The 18466-nt window shown below is 39.5% G+C and overlaps 1 protein-coding gene across 15 annotated transcripts in view; it reads left to right on the forward strand.

The window, feature by feature from the left end:
- The window catches only part of ACTN2 (actinin alpha 2), an 86451-nt gene extending 68571 nt beyond the window's left edge, over nt 1-17880 (forward strand). For 5 of the 15 annotated variants that reach the window (XM_065401258.1, XM_065401253.1, XM_065401254.1 and 2 more), the window contains 7 exons: nt 1196-1378; nt 3080-3214; nt 3763-3942; nt 5564-5710; nt 12517-12594; nt 15418-15576; nt 17722-17880. In XM_065401258.1, the coding sequence (XP_065257330.1) occupies nt 1196-1378; nt 3080-3214; nt 3763-3942; nt 5564-5710; nt 12517-12594; nt 15418-15576; nt 17722-17880 (1041 nt within the window). Of the gene's footprint in view, nt 1-1195; nt 1379-3079; nt 3215-3762; nt 3943-5563; nt 5711-12516; nt 12595-13671; nt 13738-15417; nt 15577-17721 lie in introns of all 15 variants that reach the window. The other 10 variants (XM_065401263.1, XM_065401251.1, XM_065401252.1 and 7 more) reach the window with 7 other exon arrangements.
- The last annotated feature ends 586 nt before the right edge of the window (nt 17881-18466 follow it).

Genomic DNA, 18466 nt, shown 5'->3' on the forward strand with positions numbered 1-18466 from the left:
AGAGATAAGAAGGCAGGCAAACCATGTGGAAAGCAGAACTTGGGAACACAGTGTCTCTTTGCATTTCTCATTATATGGCGCTTGGCGGTTGTTTGGGGCCCTGTGACACTAGCTAGGTGGGATTGGTGGCCTTGAGTAGTCACAGTGTATGGGATTTGGCCCAGAACAGTCATATCTGACTGCACTAATGTTAACCTAATAATAAAGGCAACTTTGTGGAACCTGACACTTTACTTGTGTGTCTCGTTAAAGGCAAGGCATAATTTACATTTCCACCCACTTTAAGACCACTTTATATTACCAGATTAGTGTATAAAGGTCTTAGTATAAATGAGAATCAGGCTGTTCATTGTGCATAGTTGGCTTGTTGTGAAAGTAATTAAAGGAATTAATTTTGTCATTTGTTCAGTTGCACTCAACATTAGTGGTATATTTGTGCAGTTGTATTTAAACGGATGCTCTCAAGTATTTAGGCCCAGATGCTGCATCATGATCCGCTAGGGCAGACCCCTTTGCCTATGCGGAGTCACACTGACTTCATTGAGACTCCATATGGACACAGGGCTCCAAGTGAGAGCATTCCAAAGAAGTGTCAGGGCTCTAATTACTTTTTTCTTTTAAACAGGGCGAGGTTAGGGTGAGTAGAAAACTTGTCAATTTTTTAAAATTTAGTGGGGAAAAGGAAAGGGGATAATACTCACTTGCAGTATTGGAAACCCAAATAGCACAGTACTGAAAAACATCAAAAGAAGCATGAAAAACAAAGTGAAACTTATTTGTCTGGTTTTACTATTCAGAGTGAGTGAAGTGCAACACAGTATGAAAATTAAATTGGTCTTTTTCATTTGCATTCTTAATATCATATGTTGTTAGAAACACAGGTAAAGAAACATTTTTCAGAAATGAATCATTTTCATCTTCACATTCTCTCTTAAATACTTCAAAAACAGCAAAATATGGTCTGCTACCCCAAAAATCACCTTATTGCAAGTTCTGTCTTTTTTGAGGTGATCCTATAGGTGAAATTCTGTCTCCACTGGAATTTTGCCATTGACTTCTATAGGGTCAGGGTTTCACCTCATGTGTACAGTGTATTTGGGGAGGAAATACAATTATTTAGATCAGGCCCTCAAGATCATAGAACTGACACTACAACAAAAATCCTTATTCTTTCCCCCTTTATTTCTGATTCCAGAGTTTAATCACTGCCCATGATCAGTTTAAAGCCACTCTGCCAGAGGCAGACGGTGAGAGACAGGCTATCCTGTCGATCCAGAATGAAGTTGAGAAGGTTATTCAGAGTTACAACATCAGAATAAGTGCAAGCAATCCTTACAGCACCATCACTATGGATGAAATCCGTGCCAAGTGGGATAAGGTATTGTATGCTAAAGGTGGAAATGACATTGCAGGAATAATGTTTTGGTTGTATGAATGATAAGAACAGAGACCCACACTGACTCTCCAGAAGTTGTCATGAATTACCAAAAAGAAAAAAAAAGTCTAATATCTGGGCTGATCCAACAGCATTCACTCAGGCAAAACTCTCCCTGCAATCAATGAGTAAAAACAGGAACAGCCCTCTTTCTTAAAAATCTTGGCTAGTCTGGACAGCAGAAAGGTATGTCAACATAAAATTAGGCTATTGGCTAGAAGAAGCTTGGTTGTCATTATGGCTAGTGTAGAAAAAAAGCCTACATATGTATTATGGAGAAACATAGTACGGACGGATATTGAAAAAAATACAAAATCACAGTTACAGCCACATTTAACATTTTAAACAAGTTTCAACTCAAGATTTAGTAGGTCTGTGGGGTAACTGATGTAGAACTGCAAGGAAAATTTGGGCCCAGTGTTAGTTTCTATGATATATTTAAAACATTTTAAATGTTTTTCATGGGATTATATTAATTTTAATTATACAATAGCATTACAGTTCCCTGAATTGCAACTGGTCTCCCCAGTCACGTGACTATATAATTAATGACTGAAAGTACACAGGTCAGAGAACCAGTTCTGCTCCCATTGAAGCTTTTAGAACTGCATTGTGGAGCTGGCCCAACACATCTCATTTGAATCTACCTTCATGGCTTTGCTTGAATGTAATGTTGTGTGTCAATTACTGTTTAAAGCTAAGTGAGACTAATAGAGAATTGAATATGCTTAAAATAGCCTGTGTTTTTTTTTCAACAGGAAAAACAGTGTAGTAACTAGATCAAGGTTAAAAAGTCTTAAATTTAAATCTAGTCAGAAATTAGATTTTCTTTTCCTTAAAAGTCAGTCTTTCTGGTCACACTTCCAGCCTGACTGGTTTCAAAATGCTCAAGCGTATGCCCAGAAAGACATTGGAGCAAATAATTAAGCAATCAGTTAGCAAACACCTTTAGAAGATAATAAGGTGATAAGTAACAGTCAGCATGGATTTGTCAAGAATAAATCATATCAAACCAACCTAATAGCTTGCTTTTAACAGAGCAAAAAGCCTCGTGGAAGAGGGGAAGCGGTAGATGTGGTATATCTTGACTTTAGGCTTTTGATACTGTCTCACATGACCATCTCATAAACAAACTAGGGAAATACAACCTAGATGGAGCTACTACAAGGTGGGTGCATACCTGGTTGGAAAACCATTCCCAGAGAGTAGTTATCAGTGGTTCACAGTCAAGCTGGAAGGGCATGGCTTCACCTCAGTCAGTATTTATTTTGTGGGTCAATAATGCTTAATATTCACTAAAAAAGAGAAGTCAGTACCTGTTGTTTCATTGTACAGCACATCTCTTCATTTCAATAGTTCTACTACCTAAAGAACCATACAAAAATTCAAGTAAGAAATACAGAACAGGCCACATGTAAACATTAGTTGAAACAGTCAAAGACTCCACAAAGTTTTCTCATGATTGAAAGCAAATAAGCATTTCAGGTATGAAATAAACCTGCTCACTAAATAGCGCTAGGGGGTGACAGAGGAAGCGGGGGAAACTGAGGTTAGGAAACCATCAGTCTATGCTACATTATTTTTACAAGTATGATCTAATCTTATCTACTCACATCAACCCTCATTTCTTTTGTGCACGGGCAGGTGAAACAACTTGTGCCCATGAGGGATCAATGTTTGCAGGAGGAGCTAGCCCGTCAGCATGCTAATGAACGTCTGCGTCGCCAATTTGCTGCTCAGGCCAATGTCGTTGGGCCATGGATCCAGACCAAGATGGAGGCGAGTATCACTGAGGCATCAAGAGGAGGCTGTTGAATAGAACACATATCATTTTTCTCAGAATACTCCCTGCTGTACACACAGAACATCAGTGGCCTTCAGTGCCCTGCACCAGCACTCCAACATTAATGTAATCAAGTCTTTTAAAGAAGGGTTCTAATATAATCAGAGCTTATAAAAGCAAATAAAAACCTGTCTAACAAGGTGAAATCATTTTGGAATAGGTTTTTGAGAAGTGAATGGGGACATTAGAGAGGTGATTTTCAAAGGCATACAGAACAGATAGGCACTTGACTCACATTAACAGTCCATGGGAGCTGGACCTCTCCTAGATTATGAATATTAGTTTGGTTGTGTTCTTTCTATATAAATACCATTGTCCCAATGTTGTCCTGAGATATGAGTGTGCAACAGACAACATTCTCTAGTTTGGAGGAAGTTTTGATTGCCACTGATTCTTAGTGTAAAAAGGTTACGTTTTCCATGTAAATGTGTGGCAAACTAACAAACCTGGAGTTTAGATTGTTTTGTTTCTTTTTGTGTGACAGGAAATTGCCCGCAGCTCTATTGAGTTGACAGGGACCTTGGAGGACCAGATGAATCAACTGAAGCAGCATGAACACAATATCATCAACTACAAAACCAATATTGACAAATTGGAAGGAGAGCATCAGCTTATACAAGAAGCCCTGGTGTTTGATAACAAGCACACAAGTTATACTATGGAGGTACTTATGAATTCAGTTCTGTGCCCTTAGGTTCATGTATCCACTTCCCCCAGTCTGAGGGAGTTGTAACAGAGGAAAGAATTTGGCAGACTTCCTAGTTTATTTGCAGCAGAAGATATACATTACTAAGGCTCCGTTTGTCTCGGCCGTAACTCCTGTGACAAAACCATGACTTTTGGTCTTTATTATGAAGCCTTATGGCCTTTGTCACCTGGTCAGCTGCTGCTGAGAAAGACCCCGGTCCTGGATGGAGCTGATTGCAATATCAGAGCATAAAACTCCTTTATACATTTTACGTTGTGGACTCTGTATATGTTCATGGAGGGTGGAACATGGATTGTTATATGGGTATGAACTGTTAAATATTATTGTTTTAATTGGAACATAAAAGATATTTATTTGACTTTCCTCTTAATTTCCGCTTAAATATAGTTTGCCACAACTTTTCCTTTTTTTTATGACTGTTGTCGCATTTTTGTCATGATAAAGCCATGTCTTTTCCCGCATGTTTGCCATGACAGATTATCAACCAAGACTCCAATCCTGTTGACACATATATATGAGTCACTTTACACACAGGAGTAGACCCATTGAACTAAATGAGACTGCTCACATGTATAAAGTAACTCATGATTTTAAGTGTTCAAAGAGTTGGAGCCCAAGGTGGGAAAGTGACTATAACTGGAAAGCTTGGGAACCATGTTGGGTCAGCCAAATACTGTCCAGAATTAAACTGATGTTCAAAAATACAACAGCTCTTGAATCCAAGTGTTGACATCTAAGCCAACATCAGACTTTATGGCTAACATGAACACTATGATCAAGAACCAATAGAAGGTATGAACAAGTATCAGTTTAGGAACTAATTTAATATTTTTTGCATGTCTGTTATACATGGACGGCGGGTGAGCACGCCCTTGGGGGAGGCTAGCCCCCAGCCCCTCCTGCTCTGCCCGAGGCCCAGCCCCTTTTGCCTCCCTCCCCCGCTGGAGCCTGGAGCACATCTCCCCACCCCACCATGGCCACTGGCCCCCCCACACCCCCAGCCCCAGTGCTGGGCGGGTGGCATGGCCAGATTGCATTCTGTCCCAACACTGGGTGGGCGGCGCAGCCATATCTCATCCAACCCCAGTGCTGGGCGGGCGGGCAGGCAACGTGGTCAGAGCACCCCCAGCCCCCGCACTGGGCGGGCAGGCAGCATGGTTGGAACGCCCCCAGCTCCGGCACTGGGCATGTAGGTGGTGCAACCAGAGCGCCCGCAGCCCCAGTGTGGCCCCAGCCCGGGAGTCTTGTGCACACCGCGGCCCTCAGCCTGCCTGCCCCAGCCTCTTGGCCACAGAAGGGAACAGCAGGCAGAAGGAGGCCTGGGGGCATAGTGTGGGTGGGGCCACGCCAGCTGTTTGGGGAGGCACAGCCTCCCCCTGCCTACGATACCCACTGCCCATGCTGTTATATTTGCAGCGTACCCATAATCGTAGCATGCAGGTGGTGGCACCAAACAACAATCTACATAAATAATTTCAGATTGCATTGGTGGTTTCTCTCTTACTGTCTTTGTTATCATGCTAGGAGTTCAGGTTTTCATTACAAGCCTAAAGAATCCATGTTTTCTCTTCTATAGCATATCCGTGTTGGATGGGAACTCTTACTGACCACCATTGCCCGAACTATCAATGAGATTGAGACGCAGATCCTTACAAGAGATGCCAAGGGTATCACCCAAGAACAAATGAATGAATTCAGAGCATCGTTCAATCACTTTGATAGGGTACAGTACTCCAACTTCTTTCTTATCTAACAGTTCTCCTAAAGCAAGTCAGTATAACATTGTTTCTTTGCATTCCAAATACCAGTGTCTCTTTAAAAAAAAAAATAGGATGCACTAAAAAATGGATAATTTTTTTGAAGTAAAAAAGCTAAAATAAAAAGAGGAGGCATATTCTTTTAAACTATAGCATTTATTATGCAGATGATTTAAAGATTAATTTCTGCTCTTCAATTTTGCTGTGGAATTAAAATTCAGAGAGAATGACAGCTAATTGAGTGCTTGTAACAACCTGTTAAAATAATGCAGGAGACTGACTGGATATTTTTGTGTATGCTACAAAGTGATGTGGTCCCTTACTGTAAAGCAGTGACCCGTTACACACTCTCAACAGTAGTTGCTGTCGCATAGTAAGGCTTGATTTCTCCTGCATTATAACAAAAAGAAAAAAAGGAAAAAATCAATAACTTTTCCCCCTAGAAATATTCTGTTCAGGGAAGCAACTCAGTAGGGGCAGCGATCATTTTCAAAGAAAATCCTTTCTATGCACAGGGATTGTGTGTTTCAGTTCCTTAGTTAGAAATGAATAAAGTAGGAAAGAAAATATCCTTATGGATGAATGTAACACGCTCTACTGGTGATTCTCAGTGCAATCAAAGAAATGAAAGAAGTAATCAAAATGCATGTGTAAAAGGTAAATAAAGAGACAGGTATGGATGCAGTAACAAAACAAAACAATTTTATGCAAACAGAGTTATTTTCATACATAAGAATAGGGATGTGAGTGACATTCCCAGTTGGAAAACTATATTCACACACAATTTTGCTGGGTAGATGCTCATACAAATCTGTCTTCAAAATCCAGTGCAAATCTTAAATACTGAAAATGGCTGCTGTAATATAGCACCAGCCTGCTCCTTCCTCCTCCTCCTTCCCCGGCTTCTTTCTGTACGAATTCCTCACCTTCTCCGTCTTACCACCTGGATTCCCTGAAAACTATCCTGGGTTCCAGAGAGCTTCACTGACTCCCAGCCTGACTCTGTCCACCCCATGCCCAATGCTAGCTCCTCCCTTTCATCTCCATCCTGATATTCCGTTTCTTAGCTCCCCAACTCCAAAGTGGCTACATGCATCTAGATTTGTACTTGGTGTATATTGGATCCTGATAGTCAACATTTGGTATCTGGCACTTCAGACAAAAAGTAGAATTTTCATATATCTACAATAGAAGCAAGGAGAGGATAGATCCACAGGAGTCAGTGACAGATGTACTTCATTTTATTGAGACCCTAAATGTAATTGTAGTGTAGTATAATTTCTCTTTGTATTCACTAAGGAAGGAGAAGACAATATCATAGAGACAGAGATGCTTTTCCCAGGGTGAGAAAGAAGTAATATGCTGAAAGGCTTTCCCAATGCACTGGAGCAGATAACTGAGCAATTAGAGCTATTAAAAGCAGACAGAGCATCAGGCCCACAAAAAAATTACAACCTACAATTCAGAAAAATCCATTATGGGGAAGCAGGAACTTTGTGTAAAGATTTGACAGCTCCTTAAAGAGCATATGCTCCCCTCACGCAGCGTGGAGAAGGTTTGGAAGAGGTATGGCACGTAAGGGATAAAGGTGGCTATGCCATAGTACAGCTCACACTGTGTAGCCATTTCCAGCACTTCCGTAACTTTTATTCAATCCTTCAGAGCAGGAATGTCTGCTCTGTGGCTTTAACTTTCCATGGAGGGGGTATTGTTGCCAGGCAGTGGCAGCCCAGCAGAATGGACTGTCATGCTTCTGGTGCTGCAGAAGGCCTAGATATGCACAAGTTAAGATCTATGGCAGCTGGCTCTGTTCTCAGGGATCTGCAGTATTTCTATGAACTGGCAGAGACACCCCCAGGTCCCAGAGGAAACAATATAGCAGAGCTGCAGTGTAGAAAAGCCTATACAACAGGGTGTAGGAGAGAGGTGGTGCTTCCACACAACTTTAGTCAGGGTGGGGAGCATATGACCCTAAGAAAGAGGGTAAGGCCGAAGGCCTAGAGAGTAGTTAACATTCTCCAGTGTACAAATTTAAGAAAAGGAGGCAAAATTTGAAAACTCAGCTACTAAGTCAGGCTTCCTGTGTGCAACAAATAGTGCTAAAAGGGAAGCTGTTTCAAAGCACACTAAAGAATTGTTAATGCGCAGTAGCAGGGTCCACAAAGACAGTTAGTGCGCAGTAGGCTAGTTCAGGCTAGATTCACACCTCAGCTTGGTGTGAATTAAATGTTAGTGTAGACCAGCCCTTATTAAGGTATAAAATAGTGGGCAAATGTGACTCAATCTACACAGACTAGAAGGAAGCAAACCTTTTTCATTGAACAAACACATGTGAGAGACTGAAGCTTCTTTTTCAATTTTATGCCTTCCCTTCATCCTACCAAACTTAAACATTCAATGTCAGAGAGTAAAATGTATCCACTCTGCTTCAGAGTTTCTTCAAGTACACACAATTATCAATCCTCTAAACTGGCTGTTTACAGCGATAAGGCAGATTTGGACTCTGCTATGAAATCTGGAATTGGGGTGAATGAAATTGGATCATCCAAATGTAGTTCTGTAACATCAAAGGCATCATATTCCCCCCTGTGAGGCAGAGAGCAGAAATGGGTATAGAGATCTTTAAAATAAACATTATGTTCTGAGGTTTGCTGACATATTTTCTTTAGCTAAATGAATATATTTGCTTCTAAATCTTTAAAACACGTGCATATTTGAAACAGGTTCTGCCAGTATTTTCCTTCCCGTTAAGAAAGAGTTACAGTATAGATTTGTTGTTAGCTTTATAACTAATAGACTATTGTTGCTAACCGTGGTACTGAATGGATGAGGTATTTAGAAAAATAAATAGAATTAAAGAGACCAGTTCAGTGACAAACAATCAGCAAGAATCCAGAAACTGAAAACCATTCCTGACAAGTAGACTTTAACTATTTTAACACAACAGGGTCAGTTATGGATGCCTGAGCTCTAAGTTTCCTGGCACTTTTCCAGTTTAAATCAGATCTTAATGTTTGGAACTGTGCACATGTGCGTGAATATTATAGAGTATCAATGTGCAGAATCACTAAAAGCTCCACTTTTAATAGTTCGTTTAGATCTGCATGAAACTAAACAGTTTATAGATGACTGCCAAGAACGGCTTCAATGAGATATAAATTTGAGAGGGGAACTCCTTTTTTCCTCTCCAGGAGAAAAAAAAAGGGCAAATATTCAAAATCATAATTATCTTACCATTCAAACTCCATTACTATTAGAGGGCCTGAGTCTCCAGTCTTGATCTGTTTGAGGAAGGGCATGAGGATCAGGCCCATATTATTTTAAGTGGCCTCTGTATGTCTTGACTATTGGAAAGAGAAACTGCATACTATTTAAAATGCAAAGGACTAGATTTTGGCTTGGACTACAGACCCACACAGGGGAGTTAGGAGGAGTGAGTTACCGCTTTAGACGTCTGCCTGAAATAGTGAGCTTTGGGTCTGGGTGTGCAGGAGTAAGGTGTGCCGCATGCACTTGAAGCAAAGGGGCAGAGAGAGTTTCCATCCATCCCCAGTGCATCAACCAGCACAGCTGAACCATACAGGTGTCATAAATTGCCTTAGCTATAGGCCAATGGTAAATTATGACCTCTCCTGTAGCAAGGGGGAAGCAGGGAGGGAATTAGAAATAAATAAATTAAAATAAATTTATTTATTTCTAATTCCCTCCCTGCTTCCCCCTTCCTACAGGAGAGGTCATAATTTACTGTCTCAGACAGTTGTTGTTGTGGCATGGTACCTCCTGGGGCACCCGAGAAGGCACACCACTCCTTGCTCAGGGCTGTGACTAAAGGCACAATCAAGCTCCAAGTATAAATAGGAATCTGCTGCCAAACTGTTATATTCCTTGTACTGCAATAGAAAGACATAAAGGAGATATGGGGTACAATTTATTTGAAATATAACAAGATTTTTTTGGATGCTCCAAATGGTGTCTAATTGATTTATCATGCACAGGTGAAATGTGTATGTTGGCAATCAGTGCTTCTCAATCCCTTTATGGTTTTCAGATTCAATATGTTTTAATAAACCCTAATTGCAAAGCATATGATAAAATATCTACTGCAGCTACACCTGCAATATCATAAACATTGAATTGGCTGTGTTCCGTGTTAGTCAGTAAATGTGGGCCATATTCTACTTTCGATTTTTGTGAAACCATTGATTTCAAATGGGAGCTCTGCATGCAAAACAGTAGAAAGATATGATTGTATAGGTTTATCTAACAGTAAAAACAACAGCTCCCTATAAAAGGATTCACATCAACAAGCTTATGTAGATAAATTAACATTCAGGATACCAAAGAACACATTTGAGAATGCATTACTGTGGCTTGGAAGTTTGTATTTGTGTAAAGCTGTGTATAAATTACAGAGGGAAAAGGACAAGTTTCAGGGGGCTAGTAGTGAAACTAGATGGGGAACGTCAGTGTGTTTTTCTGGGTTGGCTAAACAGGATGAACAGGAAAAGTTATTTTATATCCTTTTAAAAACATAATTAAATATTTAATGTTGTCCCATAACAAAAATATAAATAATGCAAAGAACTATTTCTCTGTGAATAACCCCTTGCACTTTATTTTAAAATGAAGACGGCAATATATAGAAATCTATGACTTAATTGTAAAGTATCTTCATATCCCATGCAGTTATGTGGCTTTGGTCTATGGCAGAGGCAGATATGTCTTTCCTGGACCAGGACTGATGCATATTACAAAATTAACTAAGCCTCGGATCCTGCCCCAGTACATAGCACAAGCAACTGGGCCATACACTGGGGAATCCCACCCAGCTGATGAAGTGGATACTAGCTATTGTACAACCTTCTCCCTGTCCTCTGCAGAAGGAATGATTGATAGATACATGTAGCAGTGAATCCACTAGCCTCACACTTCCCCTCCCTCAATCTGCCCCCACACAGCTGCTGCACAGCAACAGCTGGGTTGTACACCATGCAGGAGTGCCTGCACAAATTTTGTCCCCCACCAAACCATGTGTGGTTGAATGGCCTAGTTCCTCCACTGGCCAGATCCTTTATGCTTGTAGAGAGAGGGACAGGATTTGGCCGTTGGTTCCTATTTTCATATTGTTTTGATTTAAGGAACACTGTGATTTGTGCCCTTATAAATAAATGAGCTCAGCTCCCCTGGTGTAACTTGGCCCTGGAGCTGACCGGGGGTGAGTCTGGAGAGTTATGAGCCAGCACTGATTGACGTGCTAAGAGAAATGCTCTGTGAATTGTTTGAAATATGATTCTGTCCAGCAAATACTAGCCCATAAAATCTGACTGAAATTAAGGGAAGGATTTGCTGGTAATTACTAGTTTCAACAACCCCCCCTTGAAATTTTCATTCTGCTTTATCTCTGGTTATCGGCATTGTACTGCTCCTTCTCACCTTCACACAGTGGAGCTGTGGGAGGTTGACAGCAGAGAGAGCCAACATAATTGCCTACTTATCTCTTTAAAATGTTGGTGGTCAGGAACTGATTATGGCACCAATTTATTTATTTAATTTATAAAATGCACCCAGTACATCTCTTAATAGCATGTATGATTAACAAAACACATAACTATACAAGAGTCAGAAAAAAAAAAAGGCTTGGCTCCCGCCTTTTAAACTACTCATCAGCTGACCGAGATCCTTTCTCTCGTGTAAAAGCCACAGAAAAAAGTTGGATCTTGAACTGTGATCTAAAATTGTACAAACTCTGGCTTTGTCAGACCAGCAGGGGAAACAATTTACAGATTTTAGGGAGAGACCTTAATTGCATGCCCCTTAACTAAATCTATAATATGCCTCAGCTGGGTCAGGGTTATGGGTGAGGTGTGAACAGGAAGGAAAGAAAACAGTCTGGTTTTGAGAATGCTGGGTGAGTTTGCTGGGTTGGTAATTAAAGAAACAAAATGTACTTGGAAAAAAATGAGCAAATTTGATCTGGCGTCACTGGGAGACAATAAACGTGGGATCCCAGGATTCTACTTTTATAATAAATTTTCAGAGAAGATCCTCATCTTAATGGGTCATAAGACAAATGTTTAAAACAAGTTATGTCATTGATCAGGGTTTTCTTTTTGATCTAGGCCATGAATTAATGAGTATATAATTCTTTTCTCTTTTATCTAAGATATGCTTACTCAAATTTTTAAAAATATTATCAGATCAAGGGAGAAGAAGCAACCCTAATCCAGTGGGAAAAATAGTTTTGTCCAGGTCAAGTTATCCATTGACTATCTCTCACAAATTGTATGGCGACAGAAAATGAAGGATGAAAATGGTAGAATACAGAACCAAAAATCCCTCTTCGGAGAAAATGCAGAAAAAATAAAAATAATGGTATTTGTATAAAAGCAACATTTCAACACTGTAGTTGGAGTAAAAAAAAAAAAAAACCAAACAAATCCCCAAACTCATGAAACCAATGAGGCTATCAAATCATTCAAAATAATACACCAATAAACAAGCACACAGTGGGTCTGATCCAAAGCTCATTAAAGTCAAATGGGAGCCTTTCAATTGACTTCAATAAGCTATGGATCAAGCCACATAATATCAACAGCTAAGATCTCCTGAAAAAAGTAAACAATGAAAATGAATCTTCCTTATTTTATTAGTTAGATTCCATCTTAACAACTCATTATTGATATGACTTTGCAGTGTTCTTTACTAACCAACTAACCCACTTTATGACTTTTCCCTCCTCCTTGCACATTCTGCATGCATGATGTGATACTAGGATGAATCTGGCGATCTACAGCCTGATGCATTTAAAGCCTGCCTCATCAGTCTAGGACAGGTTGGAAATGACCTGCAGGTAGAGAAAACTAACATATTACTATTTTCAAATAGACTGGTATAATACTAGCCTAAAGAGACCTGGGTTTAAACTCAAATGTAGCTGATTTTAAAAATGTTTGCATTTTGCTGCTTTTGTGTGAGCCAAGGAAGTCTACTTGGATTCTAATGAGCCACAGTGGGTCACTGCTGCCTTTTCCATCACACACTCATGTTGCCCATTGTCTCCTGCTCATACTTCCAAGCAGGAGCCCTCCCTCTCCCTCAAGGAGGACCCATGACACCAGGGTTCCTCACTGGCTATTTGGGTGTTCTTAGTACACATTAGACCTTTGCCCATCTCTTCTACCACTACCCCATTTTAAGGTCCACTCTGTGCAATTAGCCATGAATGAACCACTCACCCTGCTGCTGAGAATATGGGCATCCTCCTTTAATAAGAGATCTGCCATTGACCAACTTCTGTTGGATACAAAACAGTACACTTTTCCTCCATCGACCCCACTGGTTAATATCTCTGTTGTACTCAGAGTCCCATTAGCTAGAGATCAGAGGAGAGAGAATTCTTGAATTCACTTCCCATGTGGCAGCACACAGCTCAGTGTGCCTTGGCTCTGGAGTACAGTATTTTCAAAATGCAAACATTTCTAGACTGCTAGTCACTAAAAAGTATTATAGTTTCTAATAAACCTTCCAATACTGAAACCTAAAAAGTATGGTATATCACAATGAACCAGCCTGCCTTTCCTGACTTTGGCTAGTTCAGTGACAAACTTTTCTCCTTGCCTCTCTCTCCTTTCTGGTTGTGCACTGTCTGTTCATATGTTGTACTCAACCCACCCTTTTTTGGTATCATTCTCTGTGGTGTGTCTGTTTCATGTGCGTTATGTGTTAGCTACTTCTTCCTCCTTTAAATTGATGGTGCTCCTCATGACCTGCTTTGGCAATACCTCCAATGAACATCCTCTCGTTCCATGGATCCAATCTTCTGATGATGCACATTTGTCATCTGTATGGAAATGGTGATGGTCTCCTGCCTGTCTTTGATATCTCAAACCTTCCCTCATATATTCCTGATGCTACTTGGGATCAATAGAAGAAGAATGGGCTGATGGACCATGATGATTTCAGAGCTTGCTTAATTTCAATGGGTTATGATTTGGTATGAATTTTAAGATACAATGAAATTGGTTTTGCATATCGGTAATAATGCTAACCCCGTCAGCATTAAAGGTTACTATAGTTTGCACATACTACAAACAATAATATTTACACTTTGCCTATCAATTCCAATTTTTTTCTATACTTTAAAAAGGTAAAAAACATTAAAAGTAAAAATATACCCCCTGAAGACACCTATTTTATGGTTTGATGCATTTAGCTTTGATTTATGAAGTATATTCCATGAAATTTACATTGTACCAAATAAATATACAATTAAGTCCTTTCAGTTTATAGATATATAAATTAGCTTTTTGTCTGCATGAGAGAGAATTATTCTGAGGCTTTTTAATACTCCTAATTCTTGAAAGCAAACTGCAGGGTTGAGATTTATTTATTTAAGATCTCTACATTTTTCATTCCCTTGTTACTGGAAAAAAATCTTAGGAATAAATTTAATTGTTGCCATGTATTAGGGAGATTATTTTAATAATTGTTTCTGCCAAATGTAGATACCATAATAACGAAGTGTATGTTAATTGCTAAGAAAGGCCCCAATCCTGCAAGCTGCTCTGTGTGGGTCAAAGCCTCTTTAATGTCATTGTCGTACCACACTGATGCAAGGGTCCATCTGTGCAGAGTTAATTTTTATTCATATACTTCAATGGGAGCAAGATCAGATTTAGAAGAGATGATAGTATCAATTTATTCTTTGAACATGTGAATTTAACATATCTTTGAATAGAATAGAGAAACCAGTATGACACTGAGCAGAATTGAACATGAATTGAACGCTTTGCATTAAAGTAACAGCTCAGTTTAGGCCCCAAATTTAGATTCTGTTTGAAAAAATGTGTGAGGGGGCACTTTTCAAATTTAATAAGAATCAAAATGTTTTCATTACTTTTGAATATGTTTAACCATTCCTCTTCAATGTTGTCCCAAGTGCAACAGCCTTGTTATGGTAGTGCAGAAAGTGATACTAATTATAAAGAGAAAGTGAAACCTCTGGAGACTAGTTATACTGTACAAAGGAAGAGAAATGGAAAAGATAAACAAACCTTTCACTCCATTTGTAACAAGGGAGACGCTGGTGTATGAATGTGTATCATATACCCATGCAGCTTCACTTACCCTGGTCAAGGCCAAGGACTCAGTGTAACTTAAGTTCAGCATATGCTGATTAAGTGCTTTGCTGGACTGAGGCGAGAGTGCTCAGCTCTTTTCAGGACTGAGCCGCTAGTAGGAGAGGAGCTTGATAGAGTGCAAAAACAGAGAGAAGATTTTTTAAATAAAGGATTAAGTCAAAACTATATCATGTCACTATTTTTAAAAAAGATGGAAATTAATGATCTATTAAAAATAATTTAGATTTAGTGTAGAAAATATTTCAGGAAGCAGAAAGTTAATTGAAGGGCACATACCATGCTTTTAGGACTTTTTCAAAAGTGCCTAAATCCCATTTTCAAGAGTGATGTAGGAACTTTTGCTCCTAAGTCCTATTGACTTTCAGTCACATTTAGGCTCCTAAGTAAATTTTGAAAATGAGACTTAGGCTTCTGAGTCACTTAAGTATTTTTATAATTTTTACCCAGAGCCTCTAGTAGTGTGTCATAGAGATACATTATGTTGAAGTTTGGTTTTACAGTTACTGTCTTTTTCTTTTTGAATTTCGTCAAAGGGTGAGGCAGAGTTTGCCCGAATTATGTCCCTGGTTGATCCCAATGGGCAGGGAACCGTCTCTTTCCAGTCCTTCATTGACTTCATGACCAGAGAGACTGCGGACACAGACACAGCTGAGCAAGTCATAGCTTCTTTCAGAATCCTAGCTTCAGATAAGGTCAGTCCTTTTGTTCCTAGCTGTAAGGAATTCCCTGTATTTCAATAGCAGTGTTGTTTAACCTTCCTTTGATTAAAGTCTTACACAAAATGTCTAGTATATCTAGGGTCTGTTTTTCATTAAGAAGACTAAAGCGCTCACCATTCATTCTTGTGGTACTGGTTTGTACTTCGACCCAAGCTTCTAACAGGAATGTGAGTGGAATTCAAAGCTGGGTCCTTATTCCTTCACATCACAAAGAACTAACATAACATGTAGATAATGGCACAGAGAGTACACTTATAAAGTTTGCGGATGATACCAAGCTGGGAGGGGTTGCAAGTGCTTTGGAGGATAGGATTAAAATTCAAAATGATCTGGAGAAATGGTCTTAAGGAAATAGGATGAAATTCAATAAGGACAAATGCAAAGTACTCCACGTAGGAAGGAACAATCAATTGCACACATACAAAATGGGAAGATTACTGTGGAAAGGGATGGGGGTCACAGTGGATCACAAGCTAAATGTGGTCAGTAGTGTAACACTGTTGCAATAAAGTGAACATCATTCAGGGATGTATTAGCAGGAGTGTTGTAAGGAAGACACAAGAAGTAATTCTTCTGCTCTACTTCACACTGATAAGGCCTCAAGTGGAGTATTGTGTCCAGTTCTGGGTGCCACATTTCAGGAAAGATGTGGACAAATTGGAGAAAGTCCAAAGAAGGGCAACAAAAATGATTAAAGGTCTAGGAAACATGACCTATGAGGAAAGATTGAAAAAATTGGGTTTGTTTAGTCTGGAAAAGAGAAGACTGAGAGGGGACATGATAACAGTTTTCAAGTACATAAAAGGTTGTTACAAGGAGGAGGGATAAAAATTGTTCTTGTTAACTCCTGAGGATAGGACAAGAAGCAATGGTCATAAATTGCAGCCAGGAAGGTTTAGGTTGGACATTAGGAAAAACTTCTGAATGGTCAGGGTTGTTAAGCACTGGAATAAATTGCCTAGGGAGGTTGTGGAATCTCCATCATTGGAGATTTTTAAGAACATGTTAGACATACACCTGTCAGGGATGGTCTAGTTATTATATAGTCCTGTCTTGAGTGCAGGGGACTGGACTAGATGACCCATTGAGGTCCCTTCTAGTCCTACACTTCTATGATTCTCTGATAAGATAAGATGCACTGAATAGTTTTTGCTCAGCTGACACAGCTGCATATACAGTGGTCGTGCTCTGCTCATGCATATCCATGGAACAGTATTGATTTAAGGGGGGTAAAATCCTCTTCATAAACCCTTTTCTGACTTCCATGGCATTGCCTGGGTGTGGCTGAGATGAGAATTTTGGCTGAGCAAAATACCATGGGGTGATATGGAGCTGCCTCCCCCAGGAGAGTTCTGGGAAGCACTATCCTTCCTTCAGCCACTGGGCACATACAGGGAATGAAATTGCTGCACATCTCCCAAGGAATGTGGAGCATATTCTCCTCTCCACAGCCAGCTCTGCTGGCCAGGGCAATGCAAGAGTAGGAGTTGAGGAACGTGCGATAGGGAAGAAAAGTGTTTCATAACTCACTCCCTTTTGGAGTAGTCTGTGACTGTGTCCCAGAGAGTGCTGCCAGCAAGCCGTTCTGTGCTCAGGCGAGAACAGGACTGCAATACCACGGGGCAGACTCAGTCTGGCCCCTGATACTGATTTTGTGATCTCGACTAATAAGGACTAGACTTTGAATTCCAAACACATTTCAAATAGGAGTTTGTGCTGAAGATCAAACCGAATTCCCAAGAAAGTAAGATATGAACATTTTGCTGCTGTTTTAAATTTTAAATAATGTCACAGGTGTCCAGAGTGGCAAATAGGTGCTTTTTTTTATGTCATTCTAAATTGAAAGCAGTAATGATTATAATAAAAATGTTTGTCTAGAAACTTCTTATAATATTGAAGTCAACGGTGTATAACTAAGGCTAGACTTTGACCCTGTCTATTTGCTGAGAGGATTATTCCTACCAGCTAATGGTTGGAGTTATGACTCAGCAGGAGAAATATTCTTGGTTAGGCAGGAAGTCCTAGTTTATTAAGATTAGTTCTATAAGATACACAAGTAAAAATCGGTTCAATAATCTGTCCTGTATCTGGGTTTTTTAAAAATAACTTTTTTTTCAGCCTTATATTCTCGCCGAGGAGCTGCGGAGAGAACTACCTTCTGAACAAGCTCAGTACTGCGTCAGAAGAATGCCTGCCTACTCTGGTCCAGGTGCTGTTCCTGGAGCTCTGGATTATACCTCATTTTCATCAGCATTGTATGGAGAAAGTGACCTGTAATCCAGTAATTGGCTGTACTCATGGTCTGCGTTGGAAAAAACAACAACCCTGATTTCCCAGTTTGCGTCTTGAAAGCTTTGACAAAATGATTTAAAAATGATTTTTACTAATATAGTAGGTACATTCAGTGTCGAATATTAGGAATGCAAATAACTAGCATATATTTCAGTGTGCAGCACTAGTAGGTATCTGAATGGATGGTATTCGTTTATCTGGCCTATATATTATTAAAGTGTATTTTAAAGAAAAGATGAATCAGTAATTTAAAAAATATATTAAATTTGAGACCCATTCAGATAAAAGAAAGTAAAGCTTGTGAAAATAGAAACTATCAAGACTAACAAAATATTTTGCCATTTTCAAAAATTCTTCATCCCATATATGCTGCTTTTACTATGTTCATAGAGCTCCATGTTAGAAGTCATACTTTTTTCTTTCATATAAAAATATTACTTTACAGATTTTATGGTTTTATATGCTTCCACAGGTGGAGTTTAATAAAATAAACAATGCAACTTTTCAGAGAAGAAAAATACCCATCAAGTAAAATACTTAACCACTAAAATAATCCCAAACTGTATTTTTA

This window comes from Emys orbicularis, chromosome 3 (genome assembly GCF_028017835.1).
Source record: "Emys orbicularis isolate rEmyOrb1 chromosome 3, rEmyOrb1.hap1, whole genome shotgun sequence".
In the NCBI taxonomy this organism is placed as follows: Eukaryota; Metazoa; Chordata; order Testudines; family Emydidae; genus Emys; species Emys orbicularis.